This window comes from Pleurodeles waltl, chromosome 10, assembly GCF_031143425.1.
Source record: "Pleurodeles waltl isolate 20211129_DDA chromosome 10, aPleWal1.hap1.20221129, whole genome shotgun sequence".
Classification (NCBI taxonomy): Eukaryota; Metazoa; Chordata; class Amphibia; order Caudata; family Salamandridae; genus Pleurodeles; species Pleurodeles waltl.
This window is the reverse complement of record NC_090449.1, coordinates 132,500,345-132,518,968: the sequence shown is the minus strand read 5'-3', so window position 1 is coordinate 132,518,968 and position 18,624 is coordinate 132,500,345. Positions and strand designations below refer to the sequence as shown.

The 18,624-nt window shown below is 47.4% G+C and overlaps 1 protein-coding gene across 1 annotated transcript in view; it reads right to left on the bottom strand.

Annotated features, from left to right (window-relative positions):
- LOC138261215 (cytochrome P450 3A21-like) overlaps nt 1–18,624 on the bottom strand; it is a 425,990-nt gene that overhangs the window by 214,502 nt on the left and 192,864 nt on the right. The window contains exons 4-5 of the mRNA XM_069209968.1: nt 18,095–18,194; nt 8,524–8,637 (exon numbers count right to left, since the gene is read on the bottom strand). Of these exons, the coding sequence (XP_069066069.1) occupies nt 8,524–8,637; nt 18,095–18,194 (214 nt within the window). The remainder of the gene's footprint in view (nt 1–8,523; nt 8,638–18,094; nt 18,195–18,624) is intronic.

Here is an 18,624-nt window from a genome sequence, read left to right as displayed (position 1 = left end):
CATTGGCTCAACATCCTGTGATCCAGGGAATATCACCTGCTACCTCATTACAACTTTGGCAGTTAGAATACTCCAACTACCGAAGCCAGGGGGAGGAGGAAACCACCATACCGGCTGCCTCCCCCCTGTTCGTATTATGATGTTCCTGACGGGATGACTGGGGGAACAGTGCTACGGTACTGGCTGTGGCTCCTTTTTTTTTTTTAAACACATTTTATTAGTTTTTAAATAACAGCATCCAAACAATCAGTACTTCCCCCCCTTCATCTATTATTGCAGTCTACAATCATATAATCTCAATACATTTCCGGATTTCAACATTATGCATATATATTTGCAGCATCTGCACATAGCATGTGCTCTGTGCCTTGTTCTTTCATCAATCTTCCTTGGGGGTCTAACTTCTGCCCCGCCCACCCCTTCCCCTTCAGTGTGGTACAGCAGTTCACCTTCTATGTTCTTTTTGAGCTGATGTGGGTGAATAGTGTAAGTGTTGTGTGACTATTATCCTCTGGACTTTTCCTACTACTTCCCTGTTGCACTTCCCTCTCTCTCTTAACACCCTGGGAGTTCTTTAAGGATGTAACCAACAGGTTCTAAGCCTGCACGTTTTCCATTGTTCCCATTCCCTTGTGTGTCTCTTTACGCAGCAGGGTCCCATTTCTCCAATTCCTTTTCCCAGGACTGCAAGTAAGGGCCTTTGGAGTTTTTCCATTTTCTAGTGATTTACCTCTTAGCTAGCAATATGCTTAGATCAGGAAATCTGCTGGTGATTTTATTCTTAGCAGTATGAGGGTACCAGTGCAATAGACAGTGGGCAGGTGTAATTGAAATCGGTTTTTCGATAATCTCGGCCAGGCGCTTCACAAACTGTATCCAGTATGCGGTTAATACCGGACATAACCACATCAAGTGTATAAAGGATACCCCCACCTCTCTGCAGCGATAGCATGCTGCTTCTTGTGTATTGAAATATCTATTAATCCTTTCGGAATGCAAATATGCTCTGTGTAGGATACATAAATTAATGAGCCTAAATCTGGCATTTCTAGTGACTCTAGGGATTCTCTCCAAGATGCCCTCCCAATCTGTCTCTAAAATTGGGGTGTCCCTCCTGGCCCTTATCCCATCTATTGGCTGGAGAGGCTCCGTTTGTTAATGTCAGTATAGACAAGTAATCACTTTCATTGTCCTGCTGCTTGTAGGACAGAAGAACAACATGCGTGGGTATGCGGTTCCACATCTCTCATAAGCCAGTGTCTACGTATTATTGCAAGTGCTGCTCTGTGGTTCCAAAATTGACCTCCCGGGAGACTAAATTCCTCACTGAACGTCTCACAGGGGGACAAGACCCCATCCTGAAATAAGTCACCTAGTTTAGTTATGCCCGCTCCAGTCCATGTCGCCAAGCCATTCCAATTCATTCCCCCTCTCAGCTGCAGTAGGACAGAAAGTGGAAGATCCGGGGAATATGGCAATTGAATATCTTATTTTTTCATAATTGCCCTCCAACATTTCTGCATGGTCTTAAAGGCCTGCAGACGCACTCCGGCAAGAATCTCAAGTCTCATGACCAGCCCAAGTAACGCTTGTTATGTTGGTGTAAACCCATCCATGGGCCCTACCTTTTGTCACTTGCTTGTTGGCCATCTGGCAAACCACTGCAATTAGCCACCAAATAGTATAATTCGAAGTCCGGAGCCGCCAGCCCTCCCTGCCGCACCAGACGCCGGAGCGTAGCATACGCCACTCGCTTCCGTCCACTACCCCATATAAATGCCATACTAGGTGTGGTTAGTTCCTTCAAAAAATATTGGGGCACACACAGAGGGAGTGCTCCGAACAGATACAGCAACCACGGTGGAGGCACCATTTTCGAGAGGGCAATTTGCCCGCCACTGAAATAGGAAGCATCTGCCAAAAGGCTATGGATGTCTTCTGTTTTTGAAGGCCTAACCCATAATTGCCCTCAAACATATCCCAAGCAGTTCTATACATTTTTAAACTCAGATATCGTATGCAACGGGGCTCCACCTCCATGTCCCTGGGCAATTCAACAGGGATCCCGGTTTCGTTCAATCAGGAATAATTTTGTTTTGGTCCAATCTACTCTAAACCCAGAGACTTCTACAAATTGCTCCAGCAAAAGTTGTGCCGCCTGTAAATCTCTTCATGTATCTCGTGAGAATATTAAAAGATCATCAGCGTATAATGCAATGCATTGCACATCTTCCTCTGCTGTAACGCCCTCAAAGATGGTTCCCGACCTGGCCGACACAGCCAGGGGCTCCATGGCAATAGTGAAGAGCAAGGGGGATAGTAGACATCCCTGCCTCGTGCCTCGCTTCACCCCAAAGCTCTCTGAGATGGTCTGCCCCATCTGCACTCTGGCCGAGGGCATAGTATAGAAAAGTCTCGTACAGCTCACGAATCCTGGCCCAAGTCCCATGCGGGTCATGACCTCATAAAGATAGTCTCATTTGAGGCTATCGAATGCCTTTTCAATATCTATAGATAATATAGCTGCAGACGTCCAGTCGAATGAAGTATCATCAAGTATAGCCATAAAGCGTCTAATGTTAACAGCAGTGCTACGTTTGGGGATGAAACCTGTTGATCAGGGTGAATTAGCGTTGAAATAAATTATAATCAACATTTAGCATAGAAAGCGGTCGATAGGCTCCCACGTCTGAAGCCACTTTCCTGGGTTTAAGCAACTGAATGATCACTGCCTCTCTGCTAGATGGGGGCAGGTATCCTCGTGTACACGCCTCATTAAATATTTTCACAAGTCACAGTGCCAGCTCTGTGGAATTAATGCTATAAAATTCAATCAGCAGGCATCTGAGCCTGGTACTTTGCCAAGGGCCATTGTTTTAATAACCCCCAGTACCTCAGGCACAATAATTCCATCCCCCAGTGCTCCTGCCTTTTCGAGTCTCAAGCGAGGAACAGTGATATCTTGTAAAAATCTAGTTGCGGCGTGGTGTCAACTAAAGGTCTGCTACTGTATAAAGACCGATAAAAAGCAGCAAAGTAGGCATTTATTTCCTCCTGAGTCTCTAGAGGTGTCCAGGAGCTCAAATTTAGGTTCACTATAAAGGAGCCCATCCGAGCCGGATTTACGAGCCAAGCCAGCGGTCTCCCCGCTCGATCTCCTTCACTATGCGCCCTTGCAGTATATGCCTTATAGTCGAAGGAGCATAGTCACTCTGCGAGCTCCATCACCTGTTTCTGGGTCTCCTGCATCCATGGCTCCAACTCTAGGTGGCCTGGCCTATCCGACTCTAAAGAGCATAATTTAGATTCTGCATCTCTAATGTCTTTTAGTAATGAGGAGCCAACTCCAACAGTCTCTGACATACATGCCCTCTCTAGTCACCACTTTGAACGCTTCACATTCTACTCGAGAGTCCGAGACCGAGCCCTCGTTGTCTACAAAATAATTTGCAATTTGTTGGCATACCAATCCTCAAAAGGGGGGGTCCTCCAGCACTTCTGATCTCAGCGGCCACCTTGGAATCTATGCACGTGGTCTCCCTCAGGTCCACTGGAGCACTACCGGGTTATGATCTAATAATATGCAAGCAAGGTATTCAAGTCCCGCAACCATAATATGAATTTCCGGGGAGCACAGAAAAAAATCTAATCAGACATGCAGCTCATGCAGCTTTGAAAAAAAGGAATAGTCCCTCTCTAGAGCCCCCAATGATCTTGCCACTCCGTAACCACCTTTGCCGCCCTGTGCGCAGGTGAGTCTAGCAAGGAGGGGTGGGAGCGATCTTGGGGTCCATTACACAGTTAATGTCACCCCCCAAGACTACTCTACTCCTTAATACATGAGACAATTTTGTTGTCAATAGTTCAAAGAATAGTATCTGGTTGATATTGGGGCTATAGATGTTGATCAGTGAGATGTCCTGCCCATCTTGTCTACCCATCACTGCCAAATTCCTCCCCTCTGGGTCCACCTCAGTGCGCCTCAACGAAAAAAGCAGGCTCACCTTAATCCATATCAGGACACCCCATGCAAAAGTAGAGAATATTGTGTAATATAGCTGCCACCGTCACTGTAAGGCTGCGCCCTCTTTGGCAGGAATGTGCGCCTCTTGAAGAAATGCAATATCCACTCCCAACCTCTGCAAATATGTGAAAACCTTAGATCACTTGGATAATGTATGTATGTGCCTGTCATTCCAAGATATTATCTTATAACTTTGTTTGTGCTCCATGAGTTATATGTCATTTAGATCAGGAGGTAGACGTTCTTCCCCTCATTTAATAGGGGGTTGCGCAGCGTTTCCCATATCATCCCAACATAGACTACTGACCATTCCCAAACCAGCGGTGATGCCCAACATCCCCAACTAAGACTGAAAAACTAACAACTCAACTCCCATGCCCCAGGACAGGAGGAAGCATTCCACCCATCCAAACGTCAAATTAATCAACAGTTCTATTTCAGTTTAAAAGTTTCTGGGAGATAACCAAGCTACAGCCGGCCCTCAAGGAGCCCAGCCCCCACCCAATTTCAATCAACATTGTGCATGCAGCAATCTGAATCCCTCCAGAACAGGAACATGTGTTACAAATTAGAGGAATCTGCCCCCATCCTTTAGGATTATGCTTACTGAGTAGGCACCCCACTAGTAGGTACTTCATTGACTTTTCATAGATAACTTATCATATCACAGCAGATCGTCAGCAGAGGTGGGGAGTCGCCACTGGTAAGCCCTCACTGTCTGAGTCTGCGCTTGCTATAGCTTTTGACGGAAGTGGTGTTCACTCACCGGGCATCTTCCTGCTGATGGAGGCCACTCCCTCAGCCACATTCATCCTTTCCCGTTGTGCCTCTGCTGACGTGGGGGATCCCTCCACCGACGATGTCCCCTCCTTGGGGATCATGCAAGGCATTTTCTTTTCCCAGTGTGGAGTTCCCAACTAGAGCCTGGTCCAGGCTGACATTCCACCCAGGACCTGAGGAGTAAGGAAGAACTGCGTCCCTGTCAGCATGACCACTCGGAGTCGGGCTGGAAACTACATAGAATATGCCACTGCAAGTTCTCGTAGTTTCTTTTTTACTGTGACAAAGGCCAACCGTTGGCGCTACACTTCTTTGTAAAAGTCTGGGAAAATAAGCACTTTATGGTTCTCAGTCATTAGGTTGCCAGTCTGATGGGCTCGCCGAAGAATAAGATTCCGATCTCCAAAGTGTAGAAGTTTTGCTACTATCATTTGTGGCAGTGCCCCCAGAGGAGGCACCCTGGCCGGTACTGAATGAGCCCTTTCAAAAGCAAAAAATTAGGACAGACCCTCTGGGACTACCTCCTGAGCAATCCAGGTTTCCAGATATCCCACTATTTCATTCTCCTCCACCGTTTCCTGAAGGCACACCACTCAGATGTTATTGCATCGGGCTATATTTTCAGCGTCTTCTGCCCTAGCCTCCAGGACTTTCAATCGATGTTCCACCTCATTCAGCATATTACTGGCCTCAGTCACCACCACGGACGTCTCCGAAAGTTTCCTTTCTGTCGCGGACATTCTTTCCACCAGGTCATGTAAAAGCCCAGCTCCGCGCTCATAGCGTCTATCTTCAGCTCCAAGGCTTCTCGGGAGGCCACAATTGCCTGTAGCACATCTTGAAGCATGGGGTTGGGGTGTGTTTTCCCTAGATCTGGGTGGCAATCCTGTGTGTCCATTTCAGAGGTCTGGGACACCCTCATCTGGTCTCCTGCCATTGCATCTTGCTTTTTACCAGGTTTCACCATGTTTGTGGGGCCCAGCAGGTCTTGTTGCGCTAAAGTGAAGCGGTCTTCTGTTTCCTGTAGGCATTCCCGCCTAGTCACATCAGTGGCTCCACGGCACAGCTACTTCCACTCTTTTAGCAAATGTTCTTTCCATGCTATGCATGTCCTACGTATCCTTCTTTCTTTACCTACAGGCCTGTGTCCCCAGAGGCCAGGGCCCAAGTCCTCTTTAGCAGGAGGCTCTTTACTTTTCTCATTCCACCCATGAGGGCTCTTGAGGGGTCTAAGGTGATTTTCCTGTCACTCATTAGACATTAGGATCCAAGATCTGGCGCACCGTTCCTCCAGCGGTTATCAAGGCCCAACAGCCAGCCAGGCACGTCCCCTCTCCCACTCCTCCCCCTCCCCCAGTCTCTGTTCTACACTCTTTTCAAGCGGGTTGGGGGGAAACACCTCCCCCTTTGCTCAGTACTCCTGCTCCAGCGCAAATGCCTCCAGGGATCCTCCCACTCTCTTCCAGACTCTCTTTGCCATAAGATGACCGCTGAGGGAAGGTGGCTGCCATCTTTGGAGCCCTTGTGGCACTCCGGGCCTTCAGCAGGCCTCTTCACCTGGCCCTGCCTTGGAACTCCCTGCGCCAGTCTGTCACCTCCTAGAGCCCCCACAGAACTTATAGAGTGGATGAGGTCCCAGTGGAGGGCCTTACATCTGCAGGGTGGGCAGATGAGGGTCGGCTCCTCGGAGCTCCGAGGTTCCCCGACCTACTACATCAGCCACCTGGCCACGCCCCTTTAAGCCTCGAGATGAGTCCAATATCTTACCACACGAGCACCCTCGGAATGCGCACTGTCTGCAAAGTAAATCATGTGATTTTCTGTGTGGGAGACCCCTTTTTCTAACTTTAAAAGGAGAATCTATGTCACTTAGAAGTGCATTGAATACTTTGTACTTATGATTTATAAATTTTGGTACTTAAATTGACTTGTGGCAGGTTGTATGTATCTTGCCTACTGGTTCATTATATAAATCTTTGAAACTACAATATTTGTCTGTTATTCTTAAAAGAATGCTTTAGCCTCTGCCATTGAAGTTAATCTAATAGAAATAATGACACTGCAGATATGGAGCACCAAAGTCCATATCGGTACTACCCCACTCCCAATCCTAGTCATTGGCTCACCCCATGAGACGGATTTCAGGACAAGTTGCACCCTGACAGATTTGGTGCTATCATGAAACCAAAGGCAGCAACGTATGTGTTTTCATTATATGAGTTGCAGAACGGCTCCTTACAGTCTTTTCAACACAATATCTTGAACCCACAAGACACTGAGGTGGGCTTTCAAGACTCTTTTACAGACCAAGAACCGTTCAGGCAAACAACACTGAACCTAAAATCCATGATTCGCAATGCAGAAAACTACCTGAAGCAATGTACTACCAAACCGAGATACCCCGTACTCAATGTCCAGTCAGGTGTGGATGTTTTACAAAGAATACAGCCATTACAATCAGTCATAGTTGCCTTTAAATTGATTAATAAAAGAGAAACACTGATCTGAATTTAAATAATGTTTCCTTTCCATATTGTTGGGAGGTGATGGAACAGGAGGGCCAAGACTGCCCCATCCATACTCATATTGAGCATACGTACACGCTTGGCATGTGTATGATGGCAAATGCACATGGGTCCAAAGACAATTATCAGCCTGCCACCAGTCACCCAGCTGTACAGCTTGCCCCCAGCTTGAGGCTCATCACTGGTGGGCACAGGGTGCACAAAAGTTCACGAAAGGCCAAATGTATGACGCACTTTTGCGGGTGACAATCACCATTTGTGACTGCAAAATGGCCTTGTACAATATACCATCCCTATTTTGCAAGTAGGTATCGAATTACTGACTCACAAAATAGGGATTGCAACTAGCAGTTAGGAAGGGGGAATTCCAAAAGCATCCCTTCCTAATTGCGGCTCGCAGGGGGATGTATGATCATTTTGCGACCGCAAATGCGAAATTGGTGTTAAACCATTTGCAAATGGGAGGGGTCCCCAGGGGGCCTATTCCCCTTTGTGAATGTTAGCGACAATGTTTTTTCAGAGCAAGCTGTGGTCCCACGGATCACTGCCTACTCTCAAAAAATGAAAAGAAAACTTATAATTTTCATTTTTGAAATACATCCCATTTTCCTTTAAAAAAACTGCTTCTTTTAAAAGCAGTCAAGCAGTCACAGAAATGGTGGTAAGCTGAACCCACAGGCTGAACCCACAGCTGAACCTCACCATCCCTGTGAGTGCAGCCATTCTTAAATGGTTCGCAAATTGTGACCTGCCTCATGAATATTCATGAGGTAGGTCCCTTGTGACTTATTTGGGAATAGCTAACAGTGTGGTTAACACTGTTGTACATTTTGTTTTATGACTCGCAATTTGTGATTAGCAAACGGATTGCAAATTGGGAGTCGCAAAACAAAAGGTCGTATATCTGTCCCTAAATGCTTTCAAATTATGTAAATACCTTCTTTAATTATCAAAGTGCATGCTTTCACATTATTCTTACTATATAGAATGTTAATTTATGGTGAAATAATGTAGATTTTCATAGATCACATCACACACAGGGAGAAGAGTGCAACAAACATATGCATGGGCTTACTTTTTCTACCACAATACTTCGGACTCTCAGTTAATATGTTCAGAAGGCTGGTCCTTGTGGAAATAACCACATTTTCAGCAGGGAATCATATTTGGGAAATTCTGAATTTACCCTTTTACCTCTTTTAGTCTTCCACTGGTGAACGTTGGTGATACCACTGTACGAATCCTCTTCCATTCGTCATCTTTAGCAACAGTCATTCCGTCTTCAAAGGGTCCGTTGAAGCCAACGGTCTAAAAATGAATATAATCTAATAAAGCATTATGATAAAAAAACAGGAGTAAGAAAAGTGTCATTAGGTGGTTAGCCACATTACCTCTGCAAGCATGCAAGGAACAGGGGTTATGAAGTCGCAAAAAGTGTTACTCTCAAATAATATTGTATCCAAAATATCCTGCTAGACGAATTTCGACTGATGCAGTATATTGAAGGTAAACCAATGTTGACAGCGGTAAATTCACTCTACTTAACTCCACATATATTTAATCAGGAGCAGTGCTTGGTCCCTCTGACCTGACTCGTTGACACGCAATGTTCTACACCACACATCTATGCTGCATGACGCCAATATGAGCTCTAGTCAGGGGCGGCCCCTCCATATGGGCGGAGGAGCGTCACACCCCCACCAGCAGCAGAAGCTGCAAACCTTTCAGAACAAAAGGATAATAAACTATGTTTATTATTATCCTTCTGTTCTGAAAGGGGCGGGCCATGGGGGTGCAGTGCACTGAGGGAGAGTGCTCAGCACTCTCCCTCAGAGCGCATGGGTGTTTGGCCGGCCGTCTTGGGCCGGCCAAACACACATGCGCAGTAGGCTATCTCAAGCCCAGCAACTGTGTTACCTGGCTGGAGAGAGCCTGCACAGGCTCCAAGTCTGCCTGGGAGCGCCCTGGCTGGGTGCTCCCAGCCAATCCTGAAGCGTCTCTGAGCAGCATCAGGATTGGCGTAAGGCTGGCTGGGGGCCTGTGCCTGCAGCCTGCAACGCAGGAGCGGCGTGCAGTGAGTTAAGGTAAGTTTTTATTTAAAAAAATAATAATAATTTAATGTATTCTGACCCCCCGCTCCCACTGCTCCCACCGCCCCCTGTCCCCCCTTCCCCTCCCTGTCACACCACGCCCGCCTCTTTTAGGAGCTGCGAGCCGCAAATGGCTAGTGGTATGTTATGTGAAATTGTAACGCACACTGTCACCAGGGAAGATATCCTGGTTCTTGTCTCAGCAGAGCCCCAGCTCTGATAGAACTGGGTGCATTGGTGTTGTCTGTGGGCTGCCAGGTTAGCGTTCAGCCTCGAGGAAAGGCACCCCTTTGATTCGAGCAGCTAAATTGGGCTTGTACCCCATGGGGAGACATGGTCCAGAGCATGCAGCAGATTGTCACTCTAGTGACTTCATGGGGCCATACATGTGTCCCACGGTCAGGACACCATGGTCATTAGGGCACCTGGTGCCTTGGGTGCTGCAGCAACCCAGCCACCACATAAAAATTCAACTGCTCATTTCTGCCCACGTCTCGGATCTCGGATTTCACCAGCGATTAGATAAGGCAGTAACACAGGAAAGGAAAGGAGGTGTGAGTGAAATTTGGTCATCTATTTAGCTTCAGAGGGCCTGAGTGGTTGTTTTCAAAACACTTTCATTACTGCCTGATTGTTTGACCTGGATTCAAGAGGTCTAACATCATAACCTCTTCTTATACCATGCTAATGTCCTATTATGAAAGACCTTATTTTAGCTGAAGGAGACTCGTTGCCAGAAACAAACAGAGCACAATTCAGCATGCTCACATATTTATTAGCAATTGAATAAGTATTTTTAATGCTTTGTAATAGTATGAGATTGAGAAATGGTGTGAGCGGGACGTAAAGCGGACCAGATGGGGGCCACAAATAAAACACTTACCGATGGTGAGCCACCAGGAAAACCAAACCTCCAAGCCCGCAAAAGTAATTGACTGGCGTGGTTTGAACCCGCCAATGAGGAGTGGCATCAGCGTGAGGCAAGAATGGTCAAAAGGTGGGTGTTGTGCCCCCCTGAAACAAGCTGACCCCTTTGTTTTTTATGTGAATTGAACCTCGTCGCGGGAGGACATCGCTGCTCGGCAGGTGCATTGGGTCTTCAAGACGACCTCCGGAAGAGCAGTGAGGAGTAAGGACTTCACTGGGTGGACAGAACAGCGGAGGACAAGGACTTTGCTGGCCGATGCATTGTTAACCCCGAAAGCTGGAGTGGAACAAGGGGAGAAACGCAAGGAAGCTGGACAGCGGAGAACTCAGTGGCTTTCCTTGCTTGGCACAGTGTTGGACTCAGAAGCCAGGGTGGTGAACGTAAGGTGGCAGAGCTTCACCGTGAAGCCAGTGCGTGGGAGAGAGGCGGTGTGGCGAAGAGGCCAGGAAAAGGCATATCCCGAGCACAGTGAGGTCGGCTCGCTAGGCCTAAAGCAGCAAAGTTGCAGCCGTTCCAAGCCCTGTATTAAGGAGAAAGCCCAGTACACAAAGAAGGGGAATCAGGCACAATCAACACCCTATCTTAATGGCAAGAGAGCAGCACACACAGACAACTAGAGAACACCAGCTGCACTGATGGAAGGAGGACACAACTCCAGGCAGAGCAAGGAGAAAAAGAAGCCTGCTCGCTTCAGGGACATGCTGGAGGTGGTTGGAGCCAAGGATCAGTGATCTAGGTGACCCGTAACATCCAGCAACACTGACTTCGACTGAGAAGAGGATTTGCAGGTGATGCTTGAAAAGGCAAGGCAACTCATGCACGGCAGGGCAAATAATGGGTCACCCAGCAGGTGAAGGAGGCCATGGGCACAGGAGCACCAAGGAAATGGAAAGGGGGCCAAGCGGGGATGTACCAGGGAGACCTGCACCTTGCCTACAAGACCCAACAGCAGGGGGACTGCAGCCAGAATGGCAAGGTCAATGCAGGGTCTGGGACCATGTGGAGCCCGGAGCCCAAGAAAGATGGGATCCGCCAGAGCAGGGTTACTCTACAGCAGGGCCCAAAAAAGGAGGGACCTCACTTCCCCATCAGACGATGGAAGAAACTACTCTGATGAAAGCGAGGGGGAATATGATGAGGAGCAGCATGCGGCACCTAGAGCTTATATGGCAGCAGCTGCTGGAGCTGGCCCACAGGCAGCTGCTGCCATGAAGGGACTTGGACGAAGAGCAGCAAGCACATGGCATTGGGAGGGGGGAACAAAGCAGATGGTGCCTGTGCAGCACAACAGGGGGTTAGTGTGGGCATAGGCAACTTTGGGACGCAGGTTGGGGTTTTGAACTCCAATCAGCAATGCGAGCTAGTAATGCACAGTGACAGGATTAGGCCCACGCGAAACTGGGAGGACCTTGGTAAAAGAGAACGGTGGCATGGCCCTAGCAAGCGCAGCCCCTACGACCAAATATGGGCACTCCTTGGTGGCTGTGGAAGTGTACCGGGTCCCACCTCTCATCCAGTTACCCTCCTTTTTTCTGGCCGGGCAAGAACCTGTGGCAGGGCCAAACAGTGGCGGTGGGACCTCAGGACAACCAACAAGTGGCATGAAGACGGAGACCCAGGTTGACAGGCGGGAGTGGACCCAAACAAAAGCAAGGAGGACGCTCCCCTCAAAGGCAGGGAAACCTGGCAATTGGGCAAGGAGAGAACAGAGAAGGGGCCAGCGACCTTCAGCAAGCAGCAACGAGTAGCAGTGCCTCACAAAAAGAGACCGACTCCACAACGGGTGGAACAGGATTGGTAAAGCCAGCCAGAGAATATTTTAGGCCCTCCTGGGAACCCCCACTTGACAATGAAAGAGGCAGGTCTGGCCAGCCTAATACCATTAGCAGTGAAAGAAAGAATATGGCGCAAGGATGTTCATTGCCATTTTCTCTCTCTTTAGACCTGACTACACATGATAAGTAAGAGGAAGAAAGGAGGGACAGGTGCAGACCAAGGGTCGAAGGATCCATTGAGAGCTGGCTGAGAACATTTAGGACCCTGGCAAGTGTGGAGAGATTACCAGAGAGCTCAGCAACACTGTTCCTAAATGAACAGAAAGTGCACGAAATACTAAAATATGAGGGTGACACGTGGCTGCACTACGACAAAGGGTTCAGGGAAAAAATTGAGACATGGCCAGTCACTGAATGGGATCATCAGGACGTAGGAGGCTTCACCAACTATGTGGTGGCAGCTAGGGAGGGAGTGAACACAAAGGAGCATAGCTTTTGCACGACTGGAGAAAAAGGAAAACTGAAGGGTTTCCAACAAGGGGGCAAGCAAAGAACCCAACCAGGAGGGGCACTGGGAAAAAAAGCAGAACCCAACATGTTAGAAGTCCGAGAAAGATGAATGCAAATGAGGGCAAGCCTGCAGATTCAGACACATCTGCAGCAATTGTGAGGGTACCCACCCTGTAGTGGACTGCAAGAGAGAAGCAGGGGAGGCCAAGGCTAATGGCAGCAAAAAATAACAATGTAACACAGGATCATGGGGTGGGGGTATTTGAGAACCAGCATCACCCTTTCCAACTCCAATACATACAGTCTTGATCACAAGGTTATTGAACAGGTACCCCAATGAAGGAGAAGGCCAGATGATAGTGGAGGATTTTAGCGTTGGCTTCATCAACCTTTACCAGGGCAGTCAGACCCCTCACACTTGTCAGAACCTAAAATCAGTCAGGGTCAACTCGACAGTAGGAGAGCAGAAAGTGAGGATAGAAGTTGACCTAGGTAGGATAGCAAGCCCCTTTTCCGAGCCTCCAGTTCATCTGGAATTATTTACCCATGCTGCAGGAGGTAAAGGCTTCAGTCCAATAATTGGATCGGCTTGGCAGCAGAACACTGGCTGGAAGCTTGGCACAGAAGAAGCATATCTAAAAACATAACAGTGCTGGAGCTACTTCTAATCCTGTTCACCTTCACCATATTGGGGGACAGATTAGCCAGCAGCCAGATTACACTGTGGTCAGACAACCATGCAGTGGTACAGGTCCTGAATTTAGGAACAGCACGGTACCCGGAATTGATAAGGCTGTTGAGGCAGCTGGTTGGTTGCCAACTAAAAACGAACATAACAGTGAGGTCCAGACATATACCAGGCTGTGACAATTCAGTAGCTGACGGACTTTCTCATTTTCAATGGCAGAGGTTCAGACAGCTGGCGCTGCACACAGACCAACACATGACACAGATACCCTAGCACTTTTGGGAAATTGCAGACCCGACCTGAAGATGCTGGTGGACAATGCACTGACCCCCAGAATGGCAGCAAATTACTGTAAGTGCTTTGGAGGTCTTCCAAAGCGTGACCGGTGCCACAGGGAAGGACAGAGTAAATAATAAGAATATCCTGGGTTTTATCCATTGGGCATTCACAGATGAAAAGACCAAGTTCTGGGTACAGGCTCATCTTACTATGCGAAATTAACCACGGGCAGCGACCCAGCCAGCTCATTTTATTGAAGAGCAGCCATTAAAGGATAGGAGAGGATGCAGGGGAAAAGTGTAGACAAGAGGTGGCCTATTGTTTTTTTGCATTAAAGTTCGCAAGGATCAGCCAGGTTTACAGACCGAGGCATGAAACAGTATTGTTTAACAGCATTTGCGCTGGCATTTATTGGAGTGTACTGCATTAGTGAGCTTGTTGCCCCACCCCTCCAAAATGAATGCAGGGGTGGTGTGCTTCCAGGGGGAGGATGTGCACCTAGGGGGCAGCTACATGATTATTCACCTGAGAAGATCAAAGACAGACCAAGCGGTAAAGGGGAAATTCTCTTGCCTCTACTGCCTAGAGGACAGTGAGTGCTGCCCAGTGTGCAATATGCAGGAATGCTTTAAGCAAGGAATAGAAGGTCAACCAATTTCAGACATGCAGACGGTTCATACTTAAGATGCTTCCAGTTCGTTGCAGTGCTGAGGTTGGCCCTGGGAAGACAGGTCTCCCCCCAAACCAATTCGGGTCCCACTCATTTTGCATAGGAACAGCCATGACAGCGACAGCCAGCGGGCTCTGTGAAGAAGAGGTAAAGAGACTGGGTAGATGAGCTTCTGGGGCTTTCAAGGGGTATATACAGCCACAGTCCACTGAGTCTTGTTTCTTTCACAACAAGTCCTCCGTTATGCATCCTGGGTCACTCTTTTATCACACATGCATCGGTGTGCAATGGATAGGAAGTATTACAAAGAAATGTGGTTGTGTAACACAGCAGTGACATGGCAGGGACAACTAGAAGTGACATGGGCCCAGCTGCTGCCCTTCATTCAGAGTGCATTACTTCAGGAAGAGAAACCAGACGCTGTGCTAAAACATCTAGGGGGCAATGAGTGGACTTGCTTCGAGAGTAAGGACCTGTTGGGGACTATGGTATCCAGGCTCACGGGCTGCTGTGCCCGTCAGACGTTTTGTGGTCCGAGGTGATAGCTAGGCCAGTCTGGAGAGGGGCAAGGGATCATGGGGCAGTCAAAAGATCTAGGCAAAAATTAAACATATCCATGGCAAAGGTATGCAAGGCCAATGCCTGTGGCTTTGTGAGACATGGGTTCATCAATTTTAGGACTCCAAGGTACTATACAGACAACGGTGTTCACTTGAGAGGGATAGGCATGGATATGTATTTTGCTCAATATAATGGGTGCCTTAGAACAACTAGGTTTCTCTTGAGGGCAGAAAAGGGGGAGCTGCTGGCAGTCGTTAAATTGTGGCCAGGATGATGGAGCAAAGCACAAAAGCCAGTCAGAAAGTAAGCAGCCTGAGAAGGAGAACCAATCTTACAGTGTCCTTGGGATGACTCATGGCAGGGGCACAGGGAGGAGGCATGGACAAAAAGGGCGTAAGCGTCGGGTGGGCACGCGCTTGCAGCCTGGGCACAGACTGAGGGCCACCTACGTAGGGGTTGGTAGCAAGAGTAGCCTAGCTGCCATCAGGAGCTGGACACTTGCAGCAGGGGCCAAAAATCAAAGGCTGAACAGCCAGCACTGGCAACAATCAGGCAGGATAAATGTTGATAAAGGGGCAGTTGCATAATGGAATGTATGTATGAAAACAAGCTGTGATGTTTTATGAACCATGTATGTTGACTGTAATAATCTGTGCCCATGTTAGCCTTCAACGAAGTCTCTCCTGATGATTAAGGGCAGGGGAGGGAGAATGGCTAAAGGAGGAAGTGTTTGGCTGGGAGAACCATGGCCGTACTCACGTCTGGGAGGGATTAACGAAACAAGCCTTTTACACTGAGGTCAGCTCCCCTCCCATTAAAATCACTGGGGACATCATGAATCTACCCAAGCCCAGTATAGGTAGTGGTTATCAGCCACCAGAGAAAACAGAGCCACTATCCATTAAACACTATTTTAACAGACTAAAATGCAGTGAATTAGAGAAACATTCAATTGTGACAACGTCTATAATACTAACCATTCAAATTGGTGACATGCCTCAGTCAGGGCCACAACCAAGCATTGTTGAAACGATTACGCAAATTCATTACAGTAAAGAGTACTTGGACGAAATACCCAATAATAAAAATGTCTTCAAGTGTAGATCCTTGGACACACCCCACTGTAGGGGAGGACATATTTAAACAGTGCAGAAAGTTTTGCTCTGAGTGAGTCTGATGCCAGATTATCAGAGGAGGCGGACTATTCACAGCAAGGTGAAAGAGGTGTTCTGGGGCTCTCCTCAAACACTTCTAAATCATTGTGTGGCAACATAATAACGCCAGCTGCAAAGAACACATTCAAAAAGCAGTTGTAGAAATTGGAGCATCTGGTGGACGAGTTACAATCTTTAACCACCTATATCAGTAGTTTAAACAACAAAATCTGTAACTTAGAAATCAGTTTAAATAAACTCGTTACTTCGCACTCAAATTCTAAACGCACAAGCCCCCGATGGTAGAAAATCTTTGTACATTACCAATCTTACTCAAAATTTGGTGGGTAATTGAAAGAAAATAAGTTGTCCGAATATAGACAGACCCACCAATGAGAACCAATGGTGGCCATTCAAAGTAACCACTGATCTCAGTAACACAGTTACCACTCCAATTGCAGAAGCTTCCAACCGAAATGCAGAAGCCTTAGCAACTATCACTAAAAATGTGGAGCACTCGTTAGAATCCCTTGGGGGAGATCGCAAAGAATATTTTGGACATTGCAATGTATTATCAACTCCTGAGTCTCAGCTATCCCTAGATTCAGCATCAGGCGCTAAAGCGCTGCTGTAACAAAATAAAAATAAGCTAAATAGAACCTTAATAACCAAGCCATGAAATATTGCTTGATTTTTTAATGAGGAGCTTACGCCCCTCTGGTTTTTTTTGCAAATAGGAATTACGAGAAGGAAGGCTGGAATGATTGATTCCCCTTGAATGAAGTTGTGTTGGATCTTTGGAGTAATGGAAATGACCTCAAGGTTGTGTTCCTAAATGGTACATGCTTTACTCCTTTGTTTGCACGTGTGCAGAATATGGGGCTTAGGGCCAGATGTAGCAAGCATTTTGCATGGTGCAAACTGCGAAAATCCCAGTTTGCGCCATGCAAAATGCCCATTGCGATGCTCATTCACAATTTGTGAGTCAGAACCGACTCGCAAATTGTGAATGCGACTCGCAAATAGGAAGGGGTGTCCCCTTCCTATTTGCGACTCGCATCGCTATGCTAAATTGCTTTGTGACTGCGAATGCACACTGTGTCACACTGGTGGTAACCCATACGCCAAAAGGGAAGGGGTCCCCATGGGACCCCTTCCCCTTTGTCAATGTTGCCAAAAAGGGTTTTTCAGAGCTGGCAGTGGTCCAATGGACCACTGCCTACTCTGAAAAACCGAAACCAAATGGTTTCGTTATTTTTTTTATTTTGCAACTCGTTTTCCTTTAAGGAAAACGGGCTGCAAAATAAACAAAAAAAATGCTTTATTTAAAAAGCAGTCACAGACATGGAGGTCTGCTGTCTTCAGCAGGCCACCATCCCTGTGAGTGCACGGGCTCGCAAAATGTGACCCACCTCATTAATATTAATCAGGTGGGTCTTTGCGACCCCATAGCGACTCGCAGACGGTGTCTGAGACACCGTTCTGAATCCGATTTTGCGAATCGGAAATTGCGAGTCGCACCGACTCGCAATTTCCGATTCGCTAAATCGGACCTACCTACATCTGGCCCTTATTTCCTGCAAGGCAGCCGCAGTTTAAAATGGGCACCAAAGATAGTCAAGAGACTGGTGGTGCTGCTGTGAGTGTTAGAGCTTATATTTTCCATTCAGGCAGCATTTCCCAGCCTGAGAGTAATGCAGGGCTCCAGGGGATTACGATTAAACCTACGATCTATTCATTTCTGTGAAATATGCGAGCCTCAGGAGCCCCTCACCACATACCGGAGAGGGGGACATCATTTTGCCGGGTGCCACTTCCTTTCAAGTCGCCTTTATATGTGCCATGAAACGTTAGTGACAGTATAATGCAGGCATGCCACTTTAGCATCCGCCCAAGTACAGTCCTATTTTCATACAGCTTCGGCATTTTCGAAGTGTCTTGGAGATGTTGGGTTTGCAAGTCACCCTGCACCTTTCACCCTCTCTCTCACAGCACAGATATGTTAAACTAGAAGACTAAAACGAAGATTGTGACTGCAAACATGACAATAAACAGTCCTTTCGTCTGAATCCGTTCTTGAATTTAGATTTAAACATGTTTGGAAACCTACCCGCCTGTTTGTGAAGTGGGTGTAGCAATCTTTCACGAGGATGCTTTTCAGTAGTGCGGGGTCCATGACAGCGAGAACCGGCGTCCTCCCATCAAATATCCTGTGGAACAAAAAATGCATATCTGTAAACTCACTGAATCCAGCAGCAAAGCAGAAAAGACTTGTGTTACAATGATACAGTCATGGGGATGGGGGTTACAACCCATCCACAGATTCTCAGAACTATCTCAACTTTGCATGTGTTCTTTAGACTCTAGAGTCCCAGTAGAAATTACTGAAGAGGGTCACTAGGAAACTTTGCTGTCAGAGGCACACATGATGTTGTATTTACAATTACAGTAGGCAGCAGTGCTTAATTTGTAAATAAAAAGGTGCCGGTGACCAAAGCCCTCCTCTTAAACACGCGGCTGCTGCAATTAAATGCGTGAACACGGAATACTGAGGTGGCGTAATCCTGAAGCCATTGCAGGCCTCTTCAATCCATATAAAGCCACTCCCTGCCCCTTCAGCTCACTCTAGCAGCTTTCTAC